This window comes from Lepisosteus platostomus, chromosome 22 (genome assembly GCF_059453375.1).
Source record: "Lepisosteus platostomus isolate fLepPlt1 chromosome 22, fLepPlt1.hap1, whole genome shotgun sequence".
Lineage (NCBI taxonomy): Eukaryota > Metazoa > Chordata > Actinopteri > Semionotiformes > Lepisosteidae > Lepisosteus > Lepisosteus platostomus.
The window spans coordinates 7774130-7793345 of record NC_142632.1 but is presented as its reverse complement, the minus strand read 5'-3'; the positions used below and the strand labels follow the sequence as shown (position 1 = coordinate 7793345).

At 42.9% G+C, this 19216-nt stretch overlaps 1 protein-coding gene across 7 annotated transcripts in view; it reads right to left on the bottom strand.

The window, feature by feature from the left end:
* LOC148643337 (uncharacterized) overlaps window positions 1–19216 on the bottom strand; it is a 60626-nt gene that overhangs the window by 30923 nt on the left and 10487 nt on the right. For 4 of the 7 annotated variants that reach the window (XR_015929108.1, XM_088616518.1, XM_088616517.1 and 1 more), the window contains exons 4-9: window positions 17230–17505; window positions 12655–12714; window positions 12321–12428; window positions 6597–6710; window positions 4656–4715; window positions 2234–2338 (exon numbers count right to left, since the gene is read on the bottom strand). Coding sequence is in view for 6 of the 7 variants with exons in the window: in XM_088616518.1 (XP_088472644.1) it covers window positions 2234–2338; window positions 4656–4715; window positions 6597–6710; window positions 12321–12428; window positions 12655–12714; window positions 17230–17505 (723 nt within the window). In the remaining variant the exon portion in view is untranslated. The remainder of the gene's footprint in view (window positions 1–2233; window positions 2339–4655; window positions 4716–6596; window positions 6711–12320; window positions 12429–12654; window positions 12715–17229; window positions 17506–19216) is intronic. The other 3 variants (XM_088616521.1, XM_088616519.1, XM_088616522.1) reach the window with 3 other exon arrangements.

Sequence of the window (19216 nt, the reverse complement as noted above, 5' to 3'; positions counted from 1 at the left end):
TGTTTATGTTCCTAAATTAATATCGTTTATGACCTTCAGATGCGTTATGCTCTTCTTTTTATGCTCAGCTACTAAAATTTCCCTTTAGTGGTAAAATTCCATATAAATATTCAAAACTAAGCAGATTAAAATGTGCAAAGTAAAGACATTAAATGATTAAATCTTTTCACTACCAACCAATGCACCACGAGTGCCCCTGTCGGTCATTTTTGCCAGCCAATCACTTACCGCGGTGGCTTGTGGGTAGGTTACCGTACCGCGGGTTTGTACCGCGCATTTTGAATGGCTGCATCTGTATATTGCAAGTGGAATTCGGCTCTGTCTGCACTGATACCAACATCCTAACTCCTCAAACCTTATATGAATGAAAGTGACAGAGCAAGTGTAAAAGGCAGACTGCCTTAATACTGTATGTGTCTGCAGCAGTTCAGGATGTAATTGTTTGTCTTGATAAACATCGGTTCATTGATTTAACACACATTTTCACTAATTAGATGCTGTTGAGCTTACTAAATATCATTATCAAATAATATAGAAATATTATTATTTTAATGTTAAACTGAATACTGAAATACTTTTATCAGGGGCTTTCCACCAGACTGTGGTGTAAACTTTAAAACCTCAACCCTTCATAGTGTAGCGCCCTCCCCAGGTGTTGCGGCCGAGGAGCGCCCGGCTGGGGTGCAAGGCGAGGGGCTGGACGGGAGTAGTAGTGGCCAGTGCAGCTGACCCATTGTGGAACAGGTGTACACAGTAGCGAAATCGCCCGGACTCATGTAAATAGTTTCCCTGGTGTACCCCTTTTATACATGTACCAAATTACCTGTGTAACTGTACCCGAATTGACCCCAGTGTGTTGTACCATGTTTGCCTCTCTCTCTCTGTGGTTGCTGGGCTGGACGCACGTCCGATTAATAAAGCAACACGTGTCCTCCGTTAACAAGAGCCTGAATTCTTGTCTCCATCCTCGCATAACCCGTCGCGTTACTATATACTGTATAGTATAAGTGTATGTAGCAAATAGCAATCCGATGGGCTACAATACATTCAATGAAAAACAGTAGAAACCGCAAGGAAAACGAAGCGTTTTAAGTCGATCACTGAATAGTCTTTTGTACTGCACATTCGCTTTCGCGCTTCAGCGCCGAGTTTTTAGGCAGGCGACACACGCGGCAGGTGTACAATTGCAGAAAACGTGAATCTGTTCATTTTTGCTAAAACACCCCCAGTAGTCTACATGTCTATCTTGAAAATATGTCACGTCTACCGTTCGCTACTTACATGAATCTCACAGGCTCAAAACCAACTTAAATACTGTAACGCAACGGGGGCTCAGGCGGGCGCCCTTGCCGCATTAGGTCGGCCCCTGCACCGTCCGGGGCTCGAACCCGGGACTTCCGCGTCTCTCTGCAGCGACCTAGCCCCGTGAGCCAAAGAGAGATCTCTCCACAGCCCAGTAGCTGTGGTCCTGCTATCACAGGGAAGGGCGGTGACGTCACCCGCTCTGGTACGCCGGCTCTTACACACACTGCTTGTCGGCCGTAAGCGTTACACTCTCCCCCGCTTAAATCGCCGTCCCCGGCGAAGGGCTATCCCGCCCCGCTTCTGACACCAATGTAACGCAACGGGGACTCAGGCGGGCGCCCTTGCCGCATTAGGTCGGCCCCTGCACCGTCCGGGGCTCGAACCCGGGACTTCCGCGTCTCTCTGCAGCGACCTAGCCCCGTGAGCTAAAGAGAGATCTCTCCACAGCCCAGTAGCTGTGGTCCTGCTATCACAGGGAAGGGCGGTGACGTCACCCGCTCTGGTACGCCGGCTCTTACACACACTGCTTGTCGGCCGTAAGCGTTACAATACTATATTATTACATTATTACAATAACTTCTGTTTTGAGATCGCTTATCCTGCTCTTATTTGCTATTTCTATTTTCAGAAGCATTATGTACTTGATAATGATTGGCCATCTTTTTGACACATCGATAACAGAAAGGGACGCTATATCTAATGTTCCGCTCGATTTGACCGTGGCGATTGAAAAACACGTAGCGTTCCTCCAGGCAGCCGCCCAGTTCTCCTGTGACATGGGCCAGCACTGGAGGAGCGAGGCACACACGGAGAGCTGCTCTCATTGTCTTAAATCATAAAAATTGCGCGTACCTAATCAGTTTACTGTATCATTTGAAGACCAAAGAAAACAAAATATTTCCCTTGGTAATACAAGAAGTAAACAAACCTCTTTCCATCCTGCTCATGGAATGTGCAGTGCTCCGATCCAGATCCAGATCCAGGTCCAGGTCAGCATAAACGATCTCGTCTGAGGCCTCTTCCATGGGGCGACCTATTGAGAGAAAACACTAACTATACTGTATATAGTGCCTTGCAAAAGTATTCACCCCCTTTCCAATGATCTCCTCTGAGTATTGAATTACAAATGACAGATACACTTTTGTAGACGGCATTCAGTGAATATTTTTCCAAATAAACAGTTTTATAGGTGAAAGAAAAAAAAGGCAGCTGTCATGGGTTGCTTTTCTTGAAAATCTTCAGAATACCAAGCATTTTGTTTGGTGATGGGCAGGAGCCTTGCTCATTTATGATACTACAAACTCCACTGTTTTATTCTTTTCTATACTTTACAGTATAAATCATATTTGGAATTAATATATACACAAACTGCTCCACACATTAAAAGCAAACAGCAGAAAAGTAAATAGATAAATAAGATATAATTAGATAAATAAGATAATCATAATAGATAATAATTAATGTGAAAAATTGAAAAGTCGTGACTAAGTATTCAAACCTTTTATTATGGCCAATCTAAGTTAATTCAGGTGCACAAAATTACCTTAGTGAACCAATTACAGTGGTTAAGTGTTCTCTTACTGTGTACAATAATAGTGGTTAGCATTTTACCAGAATATAATAAATACACCTGTTTCTGTAAGGTTTCTCTGTCAGGTAGTGAATTTCAACAATGAAGAACAAGGAGCTTTCAATATTTATGCAGAGACAAAGCTACAGGAAGGCACAGCTATAAAACAAAAAATTTGTGGACGCTGGCCTTTTTCCCAGAGTCCTCATACCTTTTGGCAGTGAGCCATTAAGAGCCATTTGCCTGAAAAAGAAGGTGTTTCAGCAATAAAAGGCTGACACCAAATCTAGAATGAATGTATCATATGTTGGTAAGAGAAAATCCAAAATTTTTGTATAGCTGTTAACACGATATATATACCAAATGTAATTTATTTTAGACCCTCCTGCAAGCTCTATCAATGCTGTATCTCTCTTTCAGAACATCCAATAGCAATTGTTAATTTGTCCCTTTCAAGCAGGATTAACCAAACACTGTTTTTCAATACATATGTCAATTTTAGTCCATACGGCTCTACAACCAGCTGTACACTCCAGAGTTGGAGCTGCCACATCTGCGATCAGCTGGACCTCCATCAAGTCAAAGCCTTAGACCTCTGGTCCTCTTCTGCTGTCAACTTTTACACTTACTATTCTTGCTCAGATATTTTAGGTGTCCATTTGTCTGTTTCTAGCATGCCTGCAGTGGGGGCATGGGTTTAGCCTTAGATGTTTTTCCTCTAAACTGAGTGACCTTCACATAGACTCCACCCCTCAGCTCCTCTCTTTCCATTATTATCTTTGTTTGTCTTTTTTTTGTTATGCATTGGGACTCTCTTTTGGTTGTAGGGGTAAGTGAAGCTCACTTCCCCAGCCTCAGGTGGGCAGAGTCACCTTGACACGTTCTCACAGTGTGAGTCAAATGGGACCCCCAGCAATGCAATCCTTAGCAGTTTCTATGTACTTGCAACTTACTGTAGTAATCTGCGGATTCTCCTCCTATCTCAGTCCCCTGCAGACTTAGCTCCCCGTTTGTGAACCAGTGAGTTTCAAACAATTCCCTAGGAGATGCTCAATGTCCTGTTTCACTTCTGTGCAGCACTCAGATCATCTGTTCCCAGTAGGAGTATAATAGTTTAATACATAGGGTGGAGCTGTGGCTCTGTGGCTAAGAAGGTATCTAAAGTATGAATGTTATTAGAGGTTACAATTACTGTACAGGTCTTAGTATCACAGCTGTAAAGCTCCATGTAAGACAAGATCACTTTATTAGCCATATACAATTTCTTGCATTAGGAATTTGTCTTTTCACATACCCCAGCTTGCTCTCCATGAGACACACAGACAGGGAGAAAAGCTTGGGGTCAGCCATTTACAGTATACAGTGCCCCTGAAGCAGCTGGGGTTAAGGGCCTTGCTCAGGGGCCCAACAGAGTAGGATTCTTCTGCCAGCCACAGGATTTGAACCAGCAACCTTCCAGCCATCACTCCACCCACTACTTAGTAAACTATACATTATAATTTAATCAGTAACTTCTATTATTTTCATTTAGTTTTTGATGTCTAATTTTTCCATGTTATTTTAAATGTAGCAAATTTCTTTAAAGGTAGCCTTTTTCATTAATTACAAAATAACTTCCATAGCCAGCTGTTTTAATTGGAAGGAGCTCATAGCATTAGTTAGACACTGAAACACTGTACAACACGTTTAACCACAGCAATGCTACATAAATTATAATAATACCAAACCACCACTACAACATATTAGTCTGAATAGAGTATATTTTTGCAAGTGGTCTTACCTTTGAATGCTACAACATTCTCGTACACAACCTCAGTGTTGCAAGCTGCTGGGACTCTGTCTGAGGATAGCCCAAGAAAAAAGTGTTTTCAATTAACAAAACATTTCATTAGGCAGACAGGACACTGCTCTGAAACCTAGTCTTTTAATTTGTCACACCTCAGAAGATTAGCACTGGGACAGGAAACAGGGATAGGAATCAAAATCAGGTTGATGAGGGAGGTGATGTTTGCAGACAGCTCCAGCAGAAGCCGACCGGGAGGGCATCCTAATGAGATGCCCAAACCACCTCAACTGGCTCCTCTCGATCTGGAGGAGCAGTGGGTCTACTCTGAGGCTCTCCTGGATTGCCAAGCTCCTCACACTGTCACAGAGTCAGCCCGATACCCCATATTCCTGCAGCACCTCCCACACCACATGCTAAGAGACATGGTCATATGCCTTCTCCAAATCCACAAAACACATGCAGCCCCGTAGAGCAACTGCATCAGGGAGAAGAGTTGGTCCACTGTCCCACGGCTAGGACGGAATCTACATTCTTCCTTCTGGATCTGAGGCTCAACTACCGGGCGGAGTCTCCTTTCCAGTACCCTGGCATAGGTTTTCCCAGGGAGGCTGAGGGGTTTGATCCCCCTGTAGTTGGAACACACTCTTCGGTCCCCCTTCGGCAGTGATGTGCTCCCCTGCACCAGGTATGTCTGTCACTGCCTTCTACTGCCCCAGAAGAGGTCAGTACTCCCTCGTCCCTGCTTAACACAGCCTGGGCGAGGTCACGCCTTCCCCTCCTGAGGATGCCGAACAGTTTACCAGAACAATCTTGAGGCTATCCGATAGTCTTAGTGGCAGGCATAAGTGGAAAGAACCTAGACAGACTAGATGCTGGCAGACCCTGGAGACCGGCAGTGTTACAGCAAGGAAACAAAAATGAAAAATCAATGCAAAACCAAGTCCTTCAATACATAGTTCCCTTCAAAAAGAAAGAAAATCCCCTTTCTTCTCTATCAGCTCCTATGCCTTCTATGCCAGTGTAAAAATTCACATTCCATTTCCTCTGGTAAAACCACTGTATGAATATTATTCAGTTATGAGTGGTCTTCCAGTTTTGCCACCTTGCCTTCAAGACTTTCCAGCTTTGCTGTTTGAGAATGCAGCTGCAGTAATGAGAGGGTTTTTGAAATGATTAGAAATCAGTAAATGAGGGCTTGGATGGCTGTTGGGAACCATCCATCCATATACTATCTGCTTTATCCAGTACAAGGTTGCAGTACAGAGCCAGAGCAAGGCAAGCAGCAGGTGAAAGGCAGGATACATCCTGGACAGGATGCCAGGCCAAGGCACACAGACAACAGACGCAAACAAGCTTATACCGGGGCCAATTTTCCCAGAAGCCAATCAACCTACTAGTATGTGTTTGGACTGTGGGAGGAAATCAGAGCACCTGGAGGAAACATACTGTATGTGAATGCAGGGAAAACATAACACAGATAGCACCCAAGGAATTGAATCCTGGACCCCAGGTCTTCAAGGCAGCAATGCTAACCACTATGACACCCATTGTTTGGAACCAATCAAACACAACAAAAAGCAGTCTTTCACATGGATTCAAAATATACAATTTTAAACCATCCACAGCAAACCAAAAAGTAATAAAATGTAGTGTATTTGTAAATCAATTTGCTGTAATAGAAATGGTTGATCATTCACTCAGTGATTAAGATAAAAGTTAATAATATCAGTTTTTAAATAGAGTATATCAAGTAGAATGTTTGTTAATGTCTACCTTGTAGGTCAGTTTCATGTAGTTGATCACATTCATATCCTCAATGATGCGTAAATTTACCATTGGGAGCTAAAGTTTATTGAACATGTTTAGAGAAGTAAATCAACTCTTAAAAATTGCAATCTGACTATGCTTTAGAGATGTTTTTTGTAGTTAACTTACTGGCCAAAGGTGTCCTCAAGCGTTTCAATCTTCTCCCTGAAGATGGAGCTGGCTGGGTTTGTTGTAATGCTCCAGACTCCTTCAGCTGGCTGGCTTTGTACCAGGGCTGTCCCACTGTGCAGAGAGAGTGGGAGGGAGAGGTTCACTTAGCTGTGGCTGGAGACAGCTCTCCAAGGAAGTAAACAGCCTGCTGAACTTTTTTTTTTAAACAGTCCATGCACAGTGTCTGACTAGGGTCCTGCCTCAAGTAATCTGGTTGGGTGGACCTTGATTTATCCTAGCCATTGAACTTTACTGAATCTGCTCTGATATTCAGAACTTTGACAAAATAATTCAACTGTATTAATTTAGTTGATAAGGCAAAATAATAATAATTATAACAATAATAAAATCAATTTATTAACCCTTTACAATTTCTTGCATTAGGAATTTGTCTTTTCACATACCCCAGCTTGCTCTCCATGAGAAACACAGACAGGGAGAGAGCCTGGGGTCAGAGCACAGGGTCTGCCATTGTACGGCGCCCCTGGAGCAGTTGGGGTGAAGGGCCTTGCTCAGGAGCCCAACAGAGTAGGATTCCTCTACCAGCTGCAGGATTTGAACCGGCAACCTTCCAGCCACAGGCGCAGAGCCACCACACTGCCCAATAAAGTCACAGTTTCCACAACAACTGCAGGTACATAATTCCCTTTACAGTTATGGTCTTATACTATCATAGTAATCTGCAGGATGGGTAGAAAAACTGCCCTGATAGTGTCATAACCAATCATTGGTTTGCCAGTTTAGCAGCAAGATTTGTTTTTGTTGCATAGAAACTCATTGGCAGAATTCTGTTACATAATGACTCAGTCTTGGCCAGCATCTTAAATAAAGTTAAAGTCCTGACTGCTTGGAGTTAAGTGATTGGTAATGTTGTCAGATTGCAGGGATCGATGGAGAGAGAAGAGTAAGAGAATAAGGAATTCGTTTTGTAGTTGCTAGGAAATCACAGTTGGTGATTGGTCATGACACTATCAGGGCAGTTTTTCTACCCATCCTGCAGATTCCTATGATAGTATAAGACCATAACAGTAAAGGGAATTATGTACCTGCAGTTGTTGTGGCAACTGTGACTTTATGTCCTCTTGGATTCTCAGAGGAACTGGATTTTCTTGCAGGGAATACCAATTTGTGGTGTGTTAGAATTGAACTGCCTCCAGCATTTAAAGGAGATGGTGATCAGTATTTTCCTCAGTTGAGCTAGAACTTGTGCAGTTGCAGTGTGGGCACTTAATGGCGTGAGTGGGAACAGCATTGCTATAAGACAACATTATCTATCCTGCTACCCACACACTTGGGAGGGGGGGAGTTGTCATGCCAAAAATGTATTCTTAGTGACATGCTGGCTGATTATGACAGCGGAAACTGAAGACGGCATTCAACGGAAGCAGTTTATTTTCTGCTTTCAAACATAGATTAATGCCTGTCTGTGCAGGGTTAATTCGATTTGAGCAAGGCACTTTACCCCAACTGCTCCAGGGGCGCTGTACAATGGCTGACCCTGCACTCTGTCCCCAAGCTTCTCTCCCTGTCTGTGTGTCTCATGGAGAGCAAGCTGGGGTATGTGAAAAGACAAATTCCTAATGCAAGAAATTGTATATGGCTAACAAAGTGAACTTATCTTATCTAAGGTATAATTTGTGGAGAGCTATCAGGGATGTTAAAACGCAATATTGTAACAAACTAGAAATACAAGCTGCCTCTCCGAATGTGTTATGGGGGGTGATCAGGTCAACCCAGTCCAGTATTGGAGTATAACTACCCTCTGTTGTGGACATGTTTACAACTCGCTCTCTCAGGAAGGCTGGGAGTATCGCGAAGGATATCAGTCATCCTGGTTTCTCACGTTTCTCTCCCTTTCCCTCTGGTAAGATTTATAGAAGCATACAAGCACAAACCTCCTGATCCAGAGACAGCTTCATCCTGCATGTTGTCAGATTATGGAACTGTACTCCTACCACTGACTCTGATGTTTTTTGCACACTGCTTGTGCTCACTTGTATGTTATATGGTTGGAAGGTATATAACCTTATTGTTGCTGCTGATGCTCTTTGTTTATGTTTGGTAGTTTCTTAATGTATTTGTATTGGAGCATACATGCAAATAAGCATTTAATTGCACTTGTGCATATCACAAATAAACGAAACGAAATCTGAACTGAAACTGACTGCTCAGTCTAGAAGATACTGTTGAGCCAGTGAATGTTTTTTTCAAAGCAGGTACAGTCATTTTAAAGTCAGAGCTCATACGTGACACATGAGAGCCTGTCTCAATCAGAATGTCAACTACAGTCCTTTAACAATGACCCACACAAATGCAGTGGAGGTCTGATCAATATCTGATCAAGGCCAAGCTAGTGTGGAGAAGCCCCCTGTAATCCTCCCATAGATTGTTATAATCAACTGTTTTCAACTGTCTAACCTCAGCTCGTGAACTGGCCAGTTTAGCTATTAGGCTTCCCAGTGCTCTCAAAAGCCCATATTCTCATCTGATACAGTGTTAACTGAAGACATTTGTGTTTACAGTCTTGCTGCATGTTGCAATGCCTGAGGAGGGGTGGTAGGTGAATTAGCCAATTTGTACACCTTCAGCATGTCTCCTTCCCACCGAGAGGAGAAAACACTCTGGACCATGTTTACACCAAGATTCAGAACGCTTACAAGGCAGTACCCCTCCCCCACTGTGGAAACTCAGACCACATCACTCTGTTTCTCCTCCAGGCATACAGACAGCTGCACAGGCGAGTGAAACCAGTGGTCAGGACGGTGAAAGTGTGGCTTGAAGGAGCTGAATCGGTCCTGCAGGACTGTTTTGAATGCACTGACTGGAGTGTGTTTAAAGAGGCAGCCACACAGGGATCATACACCGACATGCAGGAATATGCATCGTCAGTCACTAGCTACATCAGGAAATGTGCTGAAGATGTCACACTCACAAAAGAAATAAGACCTTTTTCTAACCAGAAACAATGGATGAACAGTGAGGTTCGCACCCTAATCAAAGCAAGGGATGCTGGATTCAAATCAGGCAATAAATCAGAACTAAGGTCAGCCAGGATCAATCTTAACAATGGTATTAAACATGCAAAAAACACGCTCAAACAGGAATTAGAGGAACACTTCACCACTAATGACCCAAGGTGTATGTGGTAAGGTATGCAGGCCCTCACAGACTACAAGAGGAAGAACATCTGAGCACCTGCCCATGATGCCTTCCTGCCTAACGACCTCAACACCTTCTATGCTCGGTTTGGAGCCAACAACACAGAACCAGTCATCAGAGCTGCACCCTCCGCAACTGACCAGCTGCTCTCACTGTCTGCAGATGAGGTGAGGAGATCTCTGCTAAAAATTAACACACGCAAGGCTGCAGGACCTGACGGCATACCCAGTCGCGTCCTCAGAGCCTGCGCCAATCAACTGGCGGGTGTATTCACAGACATTTTCAACATGTCTCTGGCCCAAGCCATAGTCCCCACCTGCTTCAAGACAACCACCATCATCCCAATACCAAAGAAAACCACAGTGACATGTCTTAATGACTACTGACCAGCGGCACTAACACCTGTCATCACGAAGTGCTTCGAGAGGCTGGTCATGAAGCACATTAAGGACACCATTCCAAATACAGTGGACCCGTACCAGTTTGCCTACCGGTCCAACAGATCCACAGATGACACAATCTCCATTGCCATACACACTGCCCTATCCCATCTGGACAAAAAGAACACATACACAAGACTACTATTCATCGACTTCAGCTCAGCTTTTAACACTATCATCCCAGAGAAACTAGTCAAGAAACTCAGTGCACTGGATCTCAACACCACCCTCTGCAACTGGATTCGGGACTTTCTGACAGGCAGACCTCAGGCTGTCAGGCTTGGAAACCACACCTCCGGCACACTAACTCTGAACACTGGGAACCCCCAGGGGTGTGTGCTTAGTCCATTGCTCTACTCACTCTATACCCACGACTGTAAGGCCAAACACAACACCAACTCCATCATCAAGTTTGCCGATGACACCACAGTTGTAGGTCTGATCACAGACAATGATGAGAGGGCCTACAGGGAGAAGGTCAATCTCCTTACAACGTGGTGTGATGACAACAACCTCACCCTCAACGTCAGCAAAACCAAGGAGCTGATCGTTGATTTCAGGAAACTGCAAACCAGACATGCCCCTATCCACATCAATGGGACTGAAGTGGAAAGGGTCAGTAACTTTAAATTCCTAGGCGTCCATATCACTGAGGACCTCACATGGTCTCTCAACACCACCTGCCTGATCAAGAAAGCACAACAGCGCCTGTACTTCCTAAGACGGTTGAAGAAGGCTAAGATATGTCCCCAGATCCTCACTAACTTTTACAGATGCACTACAGAAAGCACACTGACAGGCTGCATCACAGTATGGTATGGCGACTGCAGTGCTGCTGATCGCAAAGCCCTACAGCGGGTGGTGAAAACTGCCCAGTCCATCACTGAGGTTGCCCTCCCATCTATCCAGGACATTTATGACAGACGGTGCTTGAGGAAAGCTGTAAGCATCATCAAAGGCCCCACACACCCCAGCTACAGACTTTATGATCTGCTACCATCTGGAAAACAGTACCGGAACATTCGGGCCCAGACTACCAGACTCAGAGACAGTTTTTACCCCTGCACTATCAAACAAAAATTCTCAACCTTACTCCTTTGACTACCCGACCTGGTTCTCCTACTTTTGACTTTGCTCTTGCCTAACGACTTGGATTTGGAATATTGGATTTACTTTTGCTCATACTACCTTCCTCAAGCTTCGCACAGGGGTCCCACTGCTCACCCCTTTCAGAAATCCTTGACAGTAGAAATGCACTTGACTCACTGTATACTACTGTATATCCATGGAAAAGGTGAGATCTGGATGGCAAAGGGATTTCAGACACACATGCTCAGTGTTGCTCGTTTGCTTGCAAAAGTGAATAGTGTGTGGGAAGACAGTAGGTTAGAGTCTGCAGTCTTCCCTGGAAGGGAAGTACGGAACGCAATCCATGGTGAACTGTTGGACTAGTCTTCTTTGCTGTTTTGTAACAACAAGTACATTTTAAATTGAATGGGTGTGTGCAGTTGGTCAGGCCAGAGAGCAGGAGACTCAGTTAGAGTCTCTCAGCCCCTATGAAGCTATAATCATCTGCTCCATCAGCACCACTGTGTTGCTCATGTTGTGTGAATTTTAGCCTTCATACCCCCAAAGACAGTTCTCTTCTCCCAAAAACCAAGAGTATCAAACGAGATGAGGACAGAAGAAGTATTTCAATGATATAGTAAAAGAAAATATGAAGAAATGCATTATAAATATCACCTCCTGGAGAAAATGGCCTTTGACCATACTAGATGGAGGTAGAATCTGAAATGAAGTCAATGGTGTCAAATGAAAAAGCAAAATGAAAGCATTAAATAATAGAGTAGATGACCTCATATTTCACAGACATTTTGTCATAATTCACAGCCCCACCCCAGGAATAAGCAGTTTTCTGATAATGTATGTATTGTTCTTTATATGGCATACATGGAAAATTCTTTATATGGAATAAAATTGATGTATAGAGTTCAGTAATTTATTTACATGCATCAACAGTCATACAGTATGTTGACTAGGATATGAAAAAGATGTGAAAATAATTTCCATACGAGAATTTTACCTCTGTTTCTGAAGTGTCTCAGTAAAAGTATTATGAAGATGACCTGGAAAGTAAAACCCAAACCTATACCCAGACCCAGGCCCAGACTGAGGACAAATGCTGATTCACCTGTGTAAGGAAAGAGGAAGACAATCATTGCCTATCCAGCTTCTGCCACACATACATGATGGACAGATTTTTGCTAAGAATGAGCAACTCCATTATTCAAGAGCTGGATTCCAGCAGCTTTACAAATCACTGAATTTCTGAGTTTGAGTTAACAAGATAAGGGTGGCTTATAATCCTTTTGGCTATTAATATGATATACTGTACTACAAGAAAATCCCAAACTTACTCTGATTTTTGGTCACTCTGGGTGTTGAAGGTACTGTTAGATTCAGACTGGGGATTTGTTCTGTAGAAAGACAATGGAAGAACTGGTTAGGTGAGCACTTGGATTATTCTTTGTACAACTGACCCCGCACAAGATCCACCAACCTTAGATCACAACTGAACTCCCTTTTCTCAACTTGTGCACTCCCCTTATTTAACATGTAAATTAGTCTGTAATATCATTACAGCATACTTTACTTGTTTGACTATTTGTTCATACAGGAAAAACTACTACAATCATGTGACAGGAACTGGCTTACTCTTTATTGGGGATGTACTGTAGCTAATGATGGTAACAGAAGACATTTAATGAAGCATTTTGTCTGCTTATGTAGAAGACAAAGGTTCTGTACTTATTGTGTGGTATATGCAGCGCTGTATACAGCATATAGCATAATGATGATGCAAAACAGACAGCCAATGCAAACAATTTAATTGGAAGATAAATCTGGAAATCTTAGACTAGCCAAAATAATTTCTCGATTTACATTCAATTTAGCATGCCTTTTATAAGCAAAGCATCTCAAAGTTTTACATAAAAAGTGAGAGTTCAATAGATCACAGATGTGATGCAATTATTGTGCAAAGGGTTATGCGACCATATTCTACAATATGCATATCAGTCAAGTGACATTTTTAGTCCACTTTTTTAGATGTCCTTAAACTTACACCCCTCTCTGTGGAAGAAATCTTATTCTGATGCCATAAGTCTGGAGAGAACAGTGCAGAAACACATTACAAAGAACACACAGAACCAAACTGCCCACCTGCAGTTTACACACAAAAAAGAAGAGGAGCAGATACTGAAATATTCAAATGGTTAAACCTGTCTATCAGCATTTTGACCAACCAAGACATTAGTAAGAATCTTATTTTAATCTCTTTCTAGCACACCAACTCTCATAGAACTCATAGAACCCCCCCCCATTTTACATCTTGTAAATCACAATTCTTGGCCAGCAGCCATATCACCCTGCAACTCACAACTGGCAACCCACTGAAGCTAAGCAGGTGTGAGCCTGGTCAGTACTTGCATGGGAGACCTCCTGGGAAAAACTAAAGTTGCATCTGGAAGGGGTGTTAGTGGAGCCAGCAGGGGGGTTTGTGGGGGTCCTAATGCCCCAGTATAGTGACTGTAAAAAGATGCTGTAAATGTAGATGACGCATAAAAAAACAGAGGCCCTGACTCTCTGTGGTCATTAAAATTCCCACAGCATTTCTCTAAAAGAGTAGGGGTGTCCTGGCCAAATTTCCCTTTAGCCCTTACCAATAACGGCCTCCTAATAATCCCCATCTATAAATTCGCTTTATCACTCTGTTCTCCTTCCCACTAATAGCTGGTATGTGGTGAGCGTTCTGGCGCACTATGGCTGATGCTGATTGGTTTATTAAAAGGCCTAGAAAATCATTGTGGGCCCACTATAAGTGATTTTCATAAATGGTGTGATGAGTTCTATCAAATGATAAATAATAATAATTAATAAATGCTTACACTTATATAGCACTTTTCTGGACACTCCACTCAAAGTGCTTTACAGGTAATGGGGATCCCCTCCACCACCACCAATGTGCAGCATCCACCTGGATGATGTGACAGCAGCCATAGTGCACCAGAACACTCACCACACATCAGCTATCAGTGGGGAGGAGAGCAGAGTCTCTCTCATCCTAGCGTTAATCCCACATCAGCAGGGTCCGCTTGTCGGCACGCCCATCTCCATTTGGTGGTTTGAAGCTGATATTGCCATTAAATGCAACCGAGAATACTCCAACGTCGCTCCAGGGGGGAGGAGAACAAAGTAATGTAACCAATTAATAGAGGGGGATTATTAGGAAGCATGAGAAATTTGGCCAGGACACCGGGATTACAAACCTACTCTTTTCGATAAATGCCCTGGGATTTTTAATGACCACAGAGAGTTAGGACCTCGGTTTTACGAGATCATCCGAAAGACGGGGCTTCTTTATAGTATAGTGTCCCCGTCACTATACTGGGGCATTAGGACCCACATGGACCGCAGGGTGAGCACCCCCTGCTGGCCTCACTAACACCTCTTCCAGCAGCAACCTTAGTTTTTCCCAGGAGGTCTCCCATCCAGGTACTGACCAGGCTCACACCTGCTTAGCTTCAGTGGGTTGCCAGTTGTGAGTTGCAAGGTGATATGGCTGCTGGTTTCATGCTTAAATGTTTTGAAACTACTACTCCAAACTATTGTAATTAATGGTCAGAGTGTAGAAGCTGTCAATGAAATGTACCTGGGACTGGTATTAGACAAAAAAACTCAAATATGTAAACATTTATTAAAAAAGCCAAACCTTTTCTTTGAAAACTTTACTTTAAGGTAGTGTGACAGCCTGTTGGGAGTACAGTAACAAGATCTTTAAAATAGGTGGGTCAAGGGGAACAGACACACAGAGACAGCTGTGACAACAGTGCAGGGAAAATGCAATACACCACCACACCCAAAACCAAAAGTCTAATCTCCTTTCTGAGCTCTTGACTAGATTTCTTAATGTTTTTAGTCCTTATTTACCATACTGGGCAGCTAAGCTGCTTACTAGCTACAAAACAAACAATCACACCATCAGACTCTCCTTGAGACTCTTCTTAAAACTAAAGTCTGACTCAAATCTTGCTCTGAGACTACACAAAACACTTCCAAAGTTCTCAAACTGACAGATTCCTTAGTCCTTCTCCCTCAGGTGAATGAAGCATGTGAGGTACTGCGTTCTGTCCTCCAGACATCCGATGTCACTCAAGCCGACTGACCCAGTAAGTCTCTGCTTTCTGGTGTCTGAACAGTAACATCTTCCAACACATGGGCAGGTGACCTGGAGCACCAGCTCATTCCCCAGAGGTTTCTATGCTCACAGCAGGAATGGGCTTTCAAAGTAGATAGAATTATTTATTCCATTTATATTAAAAATAATTACTGAAAGTGTTTTAAGATACTATCACATTAGTTGGCTTGGCAACGTCAGTACCATTAATTGTAATAAGTTGCAAAAATTAATGAGAATAAGCAGGAATTTAATTGAGGGATGTCAAATAAACTTCACTGCCCTCTACAAACAGAGATAAGATAAGATCACTTTATTTGCCATATACAATTCCTTGCATTAGGAATTTGTGTTTCACATACCCCAGCTTGCTCTCCATGAGACACACAGACAGGGAGAGTAGCTTGGGGTTGGAGTGCAGGGTCAGTCATTTATAGAGCACCCCTGGTGCAGTTGGGGTGGAGGGCCTTGCTCAGGGGCCCAACAGAGTGGGATTTTGCTGCTGAGTGCATGATTTGAACCAGCAACCTTCCAGCTACAGCCACAGATCCTTAACCACAGTTGCACCACTCCCATACAGAGCGTTCTAAAGAAGGTCAGGAGCATTATGGAGTGTGGCTCAGGCCCTCAATAGTGAATTTAAACTGCTTCCATCTGGGAGATGCATATGGCCTAAGATGTCATGGAAATAGACATACAATACCTACTTTATGATTATCTGACGTTCAGTTTTAAATAGTAGAATCCATTTCAGGGTACACTTGTTCTTGTTTTAGGGTATGTGTGAGTGTTCTCATGGTTAAAACTATTTTCATGTGAGGTACATACTGTATCATTTCATTATGAATAAACCCCAGGGGAAAGTACGTCCGTGTGTATTTTGCAGCTTTGCACATTGTCAGGAACACTAAACCCACGCTTTCAATAAACCTGTTGATAGCTTGTACTGTAGGTACTGTCATTGCACAGTGTAACAGGTTGCTCATACAGTGAAATAATCATTGCTTTATCCTTATTATGAGATAACTCACAATTTTTTATTCCTTGGTGGCAGGAATGAGTCTCTATAAATGCAGACATGGGATTACCCCAAAATAAGCTGTATATTATCTTGTATTTACTGTATCTGTAAACTAAAAAATAACACTTTTATCTTTGCTTTTCCAATACTTTTGGAGGACTTTGCAATCAACCACCTTGCAGGTAATTGTGAGATGGCCACATGGTCACAGAAAAAAAAGAACCCATAATGGCAGGAAAAAATCTGTAGCAAAAAAATGTCCAGAGCACAATAAAACAAACCCAACACAAACAAGACTCCTCTCCCCGCCACCAGGGTTGGGTTTAAATACCCTAAACTCCACCCCCAGCTCCCTGTGACTGACAAACAACCCCTGTTTGAGCCAAGGGAGGGCCCAGCTCTGTAATCTGACAGAGAATGGAGGCACAACAAACAAGGACAGACTGAAACCTCATAGTTGAGACAAAACAGGACCATTGAACCACAAATGACAACCTCAAGAGACCCCCGAGGAAGGCTCTACAGCAGAAGAAGGCTCCACAGCTGAAACGTTGCATTTCCTTTCTCCTCTTTTAGCATGGAATAAACCTATTACTTGCTCCTTTGCAACCTCATGAGACGCCATGGAATGAAGGCCAGCACTGCCTGATTAATAGAAGCATTTTATAAAATACAGAGTGAAAAAGGGTAATTACACCTCCTGTGAATGTGTATTGAGTGAATGAATGGGCCTACCTGTCATCGACACCAGGATGTCAGGTGATTCCACAGAGTATGATGTCTTGCTTTTCTGACATTTTAATGTATAATTAACTCTGCACTTAAAATGTCCTTCATCATGAGTGCTGTTTTTCTGGTTGTGTAATATTAGTCCATTTCTGAAATACACAACATTTTGAATTGAGGGAAAACCACAAGTGTGGTTAGGGTTATGTCGCACAGCACAGCTTAGATTCCCAGTGCTTCCTTTGCTTAAGGGTTGTGGACTAACTCTCAAAATGACATCTCCACCTGCAGAAACAAATGACAAACAATTTAGCTTAGCGGAAATGCGCAGTATTGAAAATAAAATAAATTGGTAGAATCTGAAATGATTGTAAAAAAATTAAATGTCCTACAGATAACACCCTATTTCATGTGAGTCATACTGTAGCATGGGTTGCACATTCTGTACATACTGCATTGCACATATTAAGATTCCATAAACAGTATTTATTAGTTTACCTTGTACACTCCACAGTTTTGTATACATTTGTACAGTAAAAAATCGATCCAGTGGATATCATTTGACCTATCTAGCACAGTTGGTACAGGTAGATACTGTAGTTGGATTTTTTTGTGTTGTCTTTCAACCTAGCTATACACTTTGTTTGCTTGTTTCCACTTCTCTTCTTGGATTCCCTTTATGCTTCACAGGGTTTGTGTTGTGCTTCTCCTGCACTTCTGGTAACTTCTGACTGATTCCCCGTCTTCCCTCCATCTTCTTCCCTGGGCTGGAGATATCTGACATGCCTCATGTCACAGCCTCTGATGTCCGCTGTGGTCTCACCATACTATAGGTACTTCTCTGAGCAAGAAGTTAGAGCTTATATGGTCTTGGCAGCAGCTCTAGTCATACCAAATTTCCCCACAGCTGCCACTCAGATGAGTGGGGTCCTTCTACCATAAACACCAGCTTAATAAATCCAGTGCAGTAGCCCTATCTCTGGTTGGCACGGTGCAGGAATTTCAATCTAAATTGATGCAATTGGAGGTGATATTAGATCCAGGCTGGACATTTTAACCCCCATGTACAAAAGATTATGTCCAAAGTTGTCTCTGACTATAGCTGAAAAACTAGGCACCAGCAGCCATATCACACTGCAACTCACAACTGGGTCCTAATGCCCCAGTATAGTGATGGAGAAACTATACTGTAAACAGGTAATGTAAAACCGAGGTTCTGACTCTCTGTACTCATTAAAAATCCCAGGCTGTTTCTTGAAAAAAGTAGGGGTGTAACCCCAGTGTCCTGGCAAAACTTCCCATTGGCCCTTACCAATCATGGCCTCCTAATAATCCCCCTCTTTGAACTGGCTTCATCACTCTGCTCTCCTCCCCACTGAGAGCTAATGGTGAGTGTTCTGGCGCACTATGGCTGCCATTGCATCATCCAGGTGGATGCTGCACATTGGTGGTGGTGGATCCCCATTACCTGTAAAGTGCTTTCAGTGGAGTGTCCAGAAAAGTGCTATATAAATGTAAGAAATTATTATGAGTCAACCCATTTTTCTAGAATTGTACACCCACAGTGAACAAACTTCATGTCCAGAATTCGGCAGCCAGAATCCTGAAATGGTTATGTGCAAGTGATCACATTACTCCTGTACTGGAGTCCTTCAAAATCCTCGTGCTCACTTATAAAACTCTGAATGGCTTGGATAGAAACTTGTCTTTATACTATGGGTGTCAGGGTCTTCTCAAAGCTGTGGAATTCTATCCCCAAGGATATCAGAAAGCCACCTCCCTTAAGCATTTGGAATCCAACACTTCTTATTCAGAAGGGCTTTTACTTAATTAATTTACATCTTACAACACACTCAAAACCCATGCTTTTTGTACTAACTTTGTATCTCCTGTCATTTTTTTTCTCTGAGCTTTAGGTGCTTTTAGAACCTACTTTTAAAGGTGCTGTATAAAATAAAGTATGTTATTATAAACGCCAGTCCCAAAGTCAAATCAA